This window comes from Tachysurus fulvidraco, chromosome 1 (genome assembly GCF_022655615.1).
Source record: "Tachysurus fulvidraco isolate hzauxx_2018 chromosome 1, HZAU_PFXX_2.0, whole genome shotgun sequence".
NCBI classification, from domain to species: domain Eukaryota; kingdom Metazoa; phylum Chordata; class Actinopteri; order Siluriformes; family Bagridae; genus Tachysurus; species Tachysurus fulvidraco.
Window position 1 is genome coordinate 41,882,627 of NC_062518.1, and position 10,677 is coordinate 41,893,303.

A 10,677-nucleotide genomic window follows, 5' to 3' on the forward strand; every position below is an offset into this window, starting at 1 on the left:
CAGTCACTTTTAGGTTCTTGTTATACATTTAGCAATCCTACATATTGGCTCTCTACGTATTGGTTTCAAAACCACTAATAATTTTAATGATTGTCCTTTAAAGGTTTGTTTTGCGGATAGTTTGCATGTAGATGTGCTCTGACTGCCTTACGGTGTATTGCATAAATATTCAACCCCTTGAACGTTATTAAATATGAAAATGTAATATCATCAAGATTCTTACGATATCAAGAATCGAGGTAAAAAAAAACAAAAAACGCTATATAGACTTATATATATAGTGTGTGTGTGTGTGTGTGTGTGTGTGTGTGTGTGTGTGTGTGTGTGTGTGTGTGTGTGTGGGTGTGTGTGCTTTAAACTTTATAGTAGTATTTGCCTCTGTTTCTGTGAAATGCCTAAATAAGCACTAGAATCATAATTAGTTGACTGAACTATTATGCAAATAAAATAATCTGTTCTTCAAAGGTACAACTGCAAAGGTTCAACATAAAAAAAAAACACACACACAGAACTTGTCACCGAGCATCAGCAAATCTATTAATAAACTAAAAACAAAAAAGTACATGGCACAAGCATGACTCTGGGTAAACAAGGTGTTCTGCTTGCTATCATGATGCTACCACCACCATGCTTCACTGGGTGATGAGCAGTACTGCATTTCTGCTAATTGTAGATTTGAGGCCAAAAGTGTAATACATTTTTTCTTGGCCATTGTCAATGTTGTCTGTGTCTTTCTGCTTATTATTGGGTTGAGTGACAGTAACAGACAGACTGAAGCTTGATACAGTGAATGTGCTTCAGACTGAAAAGCAACAAGATCCTGGTTCTCGGATACTTCTCGATATTTCAGACATCAATAATTCAGTATTTGAGAAATTCAGGCTTCTTTTAGCTTCAACCTCAAACCAAGGACAGGTGACATCGAGTTGGCTAACGGAACAAAGTGAGAGGTTAGGAATTGTCATTGCAAATGTTACATGTTTTATTTTATTGATTTAACATCAACATTATTATTTATTATTATAATTATTATTATTATTATTATTATTATTATTATTATTATTATTATTATTGAAGTTGTATTATAGAAGTAGTAGTAGCATAATTAATATATTATTAACAGCACTAATTAGTCACATTTTTACTTATTATTCATTATTAAATTACTATTGTTATTATATACTATTTATATGAACATTTTTTAACATTGATGTACATCATTAGGATTTTTGGTGTTTTTGGTGACATTGGCAGCATTAACTAATAATTATAAACATATTTTTTAAAATAAATTGTTGTTTATCATTAACAACATAATAATTATCTAACTTGTGATTTTATTACTTGTTGGTGGTAATGTTATTATTGCTGATGTTGTTGATGTTAGTAATAATGTTATTATTGCTGATGTTGTTGATGTTAGTAATAATGTTATTATTGCTGATGTTGTTGATGTTAGTAATAATGTTATTATTGCTGATGTTGTTGATGTTAGTGATAATGTTATTATTGCTGATGTTGTTGATGTTAGTGATAATGTTATTATTTCTGATGTTGTTGATGTTAGTGATAATGTTATTATTTCTGATGTTGTTGATGTTAGTGATAATGTTATTATTTCTGATGTTGTTGATGTTAGTGGTAATGTTATTATTGCTGATGTTGTTGATGTTAGTAATAATGTTATTATTGCTGATGTTGTTGATGTTAGTAATAATGTTATTATTGCTGATGTTGTTGATGTTAGTAATAATGTTATTATTGCTGATGTTGTTGATGTTAGTGGTAATGTTATTATTGCTGATGTTGTTGATGTTAGTAATAATGTTATTATTGCTGATGTTGTTGATGTTAGTAATAATGTTATTATTGCTGATGTTGTTGATGTTAGTGGTAATGTTATTATTGCTGATGTTGTTGATGTTAGTAATAATGTTATTATTGCTGATGTTGTTGATGTTAGTAATAATGTTATTATTGCTGATGTTGTTGATGTTAGTGGTAATGTTATTATTGCTGATGTTGTTGATGTTAGTGATAATGTTATTATTGACGCTGATGATACTGGTGGTGGTTATATTGCTCTGTAATGTTTGCATAGATAAGAATGAACAAGTCCCTGTATGTGAGCTGTTATTAAAAATGATAACCTATTACAACAAGTGAATATGAACCGGTTGTTCTTATTACAGCCAGAACTACCTGAGCAGTTAAACAAAAGTATTGCTCACCTTTTTGACCAATCACATTTGAGTATTCCCCCAAACTGTGGTATAAGTACTATATAACACACAAAACTTTAAAACAAAATTTCCCCTGTGGACAACACCAAAAACTGAACTTTATTATATTATTATTATTATTATTATTATTATTATTATTATTATTATTATTATTATTATTATTATTATTATTATTATTTGTAGTAGTGTTATGGACAGCAGCTACATTAATTTCTCTCCACTGCTTCTCTCTTTCTACCCATCCAGAGGCATCCAGAAATTGTATCAGCTTCGATTGTCTTCCGTGCCATAAGATTTTGGACCTCCATTGAGATGAGGCCGATTCTTTGAAAATCCTGAGGCATCTAGAGATCCACCAGCTCCAGTTAGACTCTGCTATACTAAGAGGAGATGCCAACTCCATGTGTTCTTTGAGGACAACAATCTCCTCATCAATACAACATTTATCAGACTGTATATTTATAATCACACCCTCCAGTGTCACCCATATGAGGATGAGGGTCCCCTTCGAGTCTGGTTCCTCTCAAGGTTTCTTCCTTTACCGTTCACGGTAGTTTTTCCTCACCACAGTCACCTGAGTCACCTCACACTTGCTCATTGGGGATAAATACAAACACATTTAAATAGAAGTCTAATATTAATCTAGAATTTTTGTATTCTATTAATTTTTATATTATTCTTTTTAATAACCTTTTGTTCTATGGTAATAATAATAAAACCAGTTAATAATAATAATAATAATAATAATAATAATAATAATAATAATAATAATAATAATAATAATAATAATGACAGTTAATAAAATATATAATAATAATAATGCTATTCGTTTATAAGACCTTTATTTTGTCAGTATCGAACAGTACTTCCGCTCGCCCTAACACCTGCTTTAAAAGCCCCGGTGTGACGTCACCTCGCACCGCTGTTGTTGTGCACCAAAAACGGTCAGCGGAAAATGAAGCGTTGATTTTTTTCTTTATTATTTATTTTTATTTTTATTTTTTCCAACATCGTCGACAATACATAACAATTACACACATCGGTGTAAACGCTTATATTAAAATAATAATAATAATAATAAATGTACCGCACGGACCGTTTTAAAGCAGACGCCAGCTAGCCGACTTAGCTGCTAACTCACTTAGCTAACTGCTAACAAGTCACTCAGATAACTGCCGTTAAATAACTGACATTTCATCACCCGCCGGCGGTGAGGGGGTTATTAAGGGGTTATTAGGGTATTATTAGGCGTTATTACATTACAGAGAGACAGACAGGTGTGTGATGTGCTGACACTCGAAGCTCAGGTGAGGGAGAATTGAATAAAACTCGGTGTTTGTGTTTAAATATTAACCACCGAGTGACGAGTCTGGAGAAAACGCTGGATCTAGTGGGCTTGAAGCCGGGATCGGGGCCACTGCTGACCCCGCAGAAGAAGATGAAGAAGCGCAAGGAGCTCAACGCGTTGATCGGACTCGGGGACGGGAAGCGCAAGAAGCCGAAGAAGAGCTCCGGACACCGGTTACTGCTGCGAGGGGACGCGGGGGACACGGACACCGAGAGCGTCTCCAGCTCCGGGGAAGAGGACGACGAGGAGTTCAGGAGTCTCAGCCTCAGTCCGGGGGCTTTCCGCAAGTAGATATTACACACACACTCACATACAGAGACACACACACACACACATATTGTACACTCACATACAGAGACACACTCACATACAGAGACACACTCACATACAGACACACACACACACAGTGTTCACTCACATACAGAGACACACTCACATACAGAGACACACACATACACTCACATACAGAGACACACTCACATACAGAGACACACACACATACACTCACATACAGAGACACACATACACTCACATACAGACAATACACACACACACACACATTCACTCACATACAAGGACACACACACATACTCACATACAGAGACACACACACATACTGTACACTCACATACAGAGACACACACACATACACTCACATACAAAAATACACGCACATACAGAGACACACACACATACTGTACACTCACATACAGAGACACACACAGATACACTCACATACAGAAACACACACACATACACTCACATACAGAGACACACACACATACTGTACACTCACATACAGGGACACACACACACACATACTGTACACTCACATACAGGGACACACACACACATACTGTACACTCACATACACACACATACATTCACATACAGAGACACACACATACACTCACATACAGAGACACTCACATACAGAGAGACAGACACACACACACATACTGTACGCACACATACACACACATTCACATACAGAGACACACACACATACACTCACATACAGAGACACTCACATACAGAGAGACAGACAGACAGACACACACATACTGTACACTCACATACAGAGACATACACATACACTCACATACAGAGACACTCACATACAGACAGACAGACACACACACACATACAGACCGACACAGACAGACACACATACAGACACAGGCAGACACACATACACAGACAGACACATACATGCACACACAAGGTCAAAGTGCTTTAATTTACAGATAATCTAAATTATCCAAATCTTTTGTATCTGACAGGGAAGTGTGTGTTTGTTTGTGTTCGGGTCAGGTGATCAGGGTCTTAGGTTGATTGTGAAGTTAATCGAAAGGTATACAGTATAACAGTTCACGGCTGTTTCACATGATATTTACATTTCCAGCATTTAGAAGACGCCCTCATATCCAGAGTGACTTACATTATCTCATGTTTATACAACTGAGCAATTAAGGGTTAATTACTTAAGCAATTAAGCCTTGCTCAGGGGCCCAACAGTGTCAGCTTGGTGGGTTGAACCCACAATCTTCTGATTGGTAGCCCAACACCTAAACCACTTAGGCTACCACACGCCCCACTTACTACGATATGATGATACATAAAATGGTGGATTTTTCTTCCTTTATCAAACTCAAATGATCTTGCGGTAAACCTGTTGTTTTTGTGGTTCCGATCAAGTCTTGACTTTGACTCTGGTGGATGTTCTTGATCTATCCAGCTGTTGTGAAGGGGTTTTCTTTACCAGGGACAGACTTCTTATGTCACCCACAGTTCTTATGTCACCAACAGTTTTCCATCATCTTCCAGGTCTTTTAGTGTTCAGGGCTCACCGGACAAACAGCTGGTTCACAGCACACCACATGGGTTTGTTTCGGTATTTGTTCCAGCGCTGCTAGTGACTGCATATTGAGATTAAATAGCAACAGATTGCAAAGGAAATTCCCATGCATGCATTCAACTCTAGACCTTCTGTAGGTGAAGGAATAACACGCGTAAAAAAAGACAGGAACCACATAACAAGAGCGCTTTGAGTGGCGTAGTAAAAAGTAGAAAGCCTTTTTTTTGTTTTATTATTTATTCAATTTTAATTCAAAATGACAGTCATTTTGAACAAATGTTATTTAACCTGACTACACACACAGCACAGTAATTACACAACGTAATACATTCCTAGCTCTTCAAGTACTACTTCAGTTAATCATCATCATCATCATATACAGGAAGAGAGAAAGCCTCTTTACTGTGTTACAACTCAATATCTCCACAAGCAACATCTTTACAGACAGGGAACAGCATCATAAACGTGATCTTGCCGTAGCCCCACCCTCAGATGCCACAGCTTCTGACCGGATCTCAGCATGTCCGGCAGAAATTTCATCATGGATGACTGCTCATCAGTTAAAGCTCAATCCTAGCAAAACTGAACTGCTGTTCATCCCAGGTGATTCATCCCCAGGTCACGATCTTGCTATATCCTTGCACAACGATCTGATCTCCCCTTCAGCCACAGCTCGCAACCTTGGGGTAACCATGGACAATCAACTGTCCTTTTCCTCTCATGTTGTGTGACTCGCTCATGTCAGTTTCTTCTCTACAACATTAGAAGGATTCGGCCATTTTTGTCCACACAGACTGCTCAGGTACTTGTTCAGTCCCTTGTCATTTCTAGACTGGATTACTGCAATGCACTGCTGGCAGGTCTACCTATGAACGCAATCCGTCCTCTGCAAAGATCCAAAATGCAGCTGCCCAGCTTGTTTTCAACCTGCCAAAGTTCTCGCATACCACCCTGCTGCTGCGATCCCTCCACTGGCTTCCGGTAGCTGCACGCATCCGATTCAAAACACTGATGCTGGCCTACAAAGCCAAAAATGGACCAGCTCACTCTTACCTCAAAGCCCTCATCATTCCTCGCACTGCACCCCGCAACCTCCGATCTACCAGCACTGCTCGACTGGTTCCACCATCTCTCAGGGTAAGAGGCAAGTATACTACAAGACTCTTCTCTGTAGTGGCACCAAGGTGGTGGAATGAACTTCCCCTAGAGGTCCGGACAGCTGAGACACTGGCTATTTTCAAGCGGCGGCTGAAGACCTACTTCACTAGCACTTCTTTCCTTATCTTTTGAATAAAAAAAAAATAAAAATAAAAAATACAACCTTTGACACTTTTTCATTGTAACTTTGAACAGATGTTTTAAACTCATGGTATCTTAAGTATGTAACCTAGTGAGCCAGCATTAATGTATTCAGTGTTAGAGGTCTAAGCACTTATGTACATCGCTCTGGATAAGTGCGTCTGCCAAATGCTGTCAATGTAAATGTGTCCGTTCAGGAAGGACTAAAAGTAAACCTGTTAGAATCTAAAACTGTTTCTTCCGTATGTCTCCCAATATTAACAGTCTGACTGAGCACCGAGCTTTACTTCAGGAAAATAAAAACATTTGCAAAACATTGCTCGCTTAATTGTATTCTACTAATACGTTTTGCTGTAGGGTGTGCACACTTTTGCACCGACCTTTGCATGAAACGACAGATGTGAATGAACGGAGATAGTTGTTAAATATGTGAAGTGTGCAGTCAAACGTAATTCTGTAATAAATATGGAGATAAGGATTAAAATGGAGGTTGGTTTGTGCTGAACTGTAACTGATGTGTGTATGTCTCTCTCTCTCTCTCTCTCTCTCTCTCTCTCTCTCTCTCCCTGCTCTCTCTCTCTCTATCTCTCTCTCTCCCTGCTCTCTCTCTCCCTGCCCTCTCTCCCTGCTCTCTCTCTCTCTCTCTCTCTTTCTCTCACGCAGGGGTTCGGCTCAGTGCTGCTCCGTGTGCTACCCCCTGTGTGTGTTCATCGTCCTGGCCGCGTGTCTCATGGCGTGTGCTGGACTCATATGGATGCAGATTGCCCTTAAAGAAGACTTGGATTCGCTCAAGGAGAAACTGCGCACCAGTGCGTTCCACTTCCACTGCTTTTGTTTTACTCTTAATACATCCCATGTGTTATTGATCCGTACCAGGTTTAAAGTTACACTTAAAATGCATGTGAGTGTTTTAGCGTAAGGCTGCAGAGCTGTTCAGCTACAGAGATCACGTTCTATTTCGATGTGAAGGTTTTACCGATTCTCCTGCTTACGTTAACAGTGGAGTCGAGTCAGAAGGCATCTTCACACGAAATACCGAAGCTGAACGAAGATCTGAAAGCCAAACAGAGGACGCTGGAGGACATCGAGAGCGGAGACAAGGGCTTAAATAAATTATGGGCCAATCTTACAGATATTAACAGAAAGGTACGCTTAAGCACCCACGACTGATTTTAAACGCTTACGATGAGCCGCGCCGAGTCCGTGTCGAGTGCGATATTATGGGATGGCGATGTAGTTCAGGTTAATGGCGTCTCATCGAATTGATTTTCTCAGCGCTCTAATGTGTACGATCATATTACGCGCCATCTCAGTAGTGCTCTCCCATGCATAATTTACAGCTCCTTCCTTTCTTTCAGTTTCACCCCGTTTCCCTCCTATTGGCTCAGTTTTCTTCATCTGAATGAATTTGTGAGCGAAACACGTACACAGGGATGTACTGTCAAGCATTACTGAACCAAATTTATGTGTACATAAGCACTGGCATGCGGTATCACGACACCGATACCTCCTGTCAGATCCTGTCAGAGTTTAACCCCGATTTTGCTTCTTAAGCTCTAAGGATATTTGACGTATGACCGAGTCTGTTACGGTGCGATTCTGAATCAATTTGGAGGCAACGATTCAATTTTACCACTAAAACAGAATCTGACGTGATTCTTTAGGAATCGATTCGATAACTTGATGATTCCACAGAATCTGACACATTCAGTACAGTCCAAATTGTCCTTCACCCCAATTTCTAACTCTGTAGTCAGCTATATTAGTTCCAACAGGTTGTTTACACGCAGGAAACCAGGTTATTGCTTCATGACTCCTTCAAGCACCTTCAAATGTTATGAAGCGTTTCGTTTGTTCATTATTACCGCGATCACTATCTCATAGCAACACCGACGGCCTGTCAGTGTCATGTTTAACGAATACTGATTTTCTCTGTGAAGATAAGCACGCTGGACTCTGCTGTAAACCACCTGAAGGCCAACATTAAATCAGCATCAGATTTAATCACCCTCCCAACAACCGTAGAGGAGCTCCAGAAGGTACAGTACAAACCTGCTCGAGACAAGTCACTAATCCTCTCACCTCAAGAAATGTTTTTTGTGCTCCTAAGAATGTATTTTTGTTTCCTCCTCCTCCTCCTTTTTTTATTTTCTTAAATTTCTTTTTACGTTTCCTTCCCCTACAGAGTGTTGCCACAATAGGAAGCACACTTACTAGTGTTCAGCACGACGTAAAGATGATGCAGATTCTAATCGAGGACCAGAAGAAAGGAGAAAACAAACAGAACAGCGAAAAGGTAAAGAAATCATGTGGGATTTGGTAGCTCAGTGGTTAAGGCGTTCGACTACGGATTGGAAGGTCATTGGTTCAAATCCCAGGTCCACAAATTTGCCACTGCAAGGCCCCCTGAGCAAGGCCCTTAACCCTCAGTTGCTCAGGTGTATAAACTGAGATAAGAAAAATGTAAGTCGCTCTGGATAAGAGTGTCTGCTAAATGCTGTAAATGTAAATCATTTTTAGAGCTTCAGCTTCAGCGCTGCTGAATTCTGGAGTCTGATTCCTCAGATGGTGTCGATTAATAGTGTTGCTAACAGGAACTAGCTTGTCTCAGATTGTTTATTCCACACCATTTCTTACCATTAAACGTAACTGTAAGTGAATAAAACGTACATGACTATCTTTAAGAGGTGAAAACAGGAAATCGCTGGCAAATCGCTGTGGTATAAGAGCAATAAAACACTTCAGGGTGCGATGTTCGGGGAAATGAATCAGCTTTGTGTCCGGTTCATTCACATCGCAGTCATTGTCGATTATTTTCCTACAGCGCCACGATCTCGGGACTAAAATTAATTGTGTCTTGAATCCCTACAAATTTAGCGTTTAGCCCCGACTACGAACTGATGTACTGTATGTGTACCAGTGTCTCAAAATTGTTTTTCTTTTATTCCTTATTAAGGACGTTTTGTCGCCAGTGGCTCAGGATGCCAACAGCAGAACTGTGAATGAAGGAACAGCAGACGACAGCAGTAAGAACCCTTTTTTTTATTCTATTGTCTGTTGTATTTATTGTGCTGATTGCCTCGTCTTTAAAATCTCACTCAGATCATCTTTTTACCTTAAGGCTCCGTGACATCTTCAAGTTCTGTCAACTCTCGCCATCGGCGCTTTCTCAGCAAGAACCTCTCCAACAGGGACAAGGAAGTTCCACCACAAGCTCTCACATTTCCTGGAGTCAACTCTGCCGAAGGTATCGTTTTTTTGTGACACTTTCCACACACTGGACATTTTATAAACACTAGTCGGCCAAAAGTACGATGCTCGGGGTGCACATACATTTGGCCATATAGTGCATCGTATTGCTTCTAAACAATGATCTCATTTTTCTTACAATAAACGCAACAACAACGTGAATAACACACACTGTATTTTACTTAGAATTCACGTTGTTGTGCTGTGTTTTGTGTTGTGATGCTCCGCGTTGCACTGAGAGAGAGCAAAAGCTGCATTTATTCCCACCTAGCTTGTTTTCTCTAGCCTTCTGTTCTTTACGTAAGACACAAACCTGTTTATTATGCATATTCCAATTTGGCTCAAGGCCTGTGGCCCGCAGTACAAAACACCAAACGCCTCCTGAAATGAACACACACACACACACACACACACACACTGTTACACACTGACAGGCCAATCCGTCTTTTACTTTCGACACCACAGACTCCTTCCTTTTTCTCCCTGTGGGCTTGCATACAAGTCTCTATACCAAACCAACCTACAGTCAAAGCTGCTGTTATATAAAAACGGATCAACTCCTTCTGACCAACCAGAGTCGAGGTTTCACGGAATTTAAGCGAAGACTTTTATTTGCCGTTTAAGCAAAAACATTAATAAACCTTTTATCTTTTTACAGTGGGTTTAGACTTTAACTCAGT

General features: G+C 39.5%; 1 protein-coding gene across 1 annotated transcript in view; it reads left to right on the top strand.

Moving 5' to 3' along the window:
- The first annotated feature begins 3,138 nt into the window (after nucleotides 1–3,138).
- efcab14 (EF-hand calcium binding domain 14) overlaps nucleotides 3,139–10,677 on the top strand; it is an 8,745-nt gene continuing 1,206 nt past the window's right edge. The window contains exons 1-7 of the mRNA XM_027170838.2: nucleotides 3,139–3,878; nucleotides 7,412–7,557; nucleotides 7,749–7,894; nucleotides 8,689–8,787; nucleotides 8,934–9,044; nucleotides 9,705–9,774; nucleotides 9,870–9,995. Of these exons, the coding sequence (XP_027026639.1) occupies nucleotides 3,682–3,878; nucleotides 7,412–7,557; nucleotides 7,749–7,894; nucleotides 8,689–8,787; nucleotides 8,934–9,044; nucleotides 9,705–9,774; nucleotides 9,870–9,995 (895 nt within the window). The 5' untranslated portion in view covers nucleotides 3,139–3,681. The remainder of the gene's footprint in view (nucleotides 3,879–7,411; nucleotides 7,558–7,748; nucleotides 7,895–8,688; nucleotides 8,788–8,933; nucleotides 9,045–9,704; nucleotides 9,775–9,869; nucleotides 9,996–10,677) is intronic.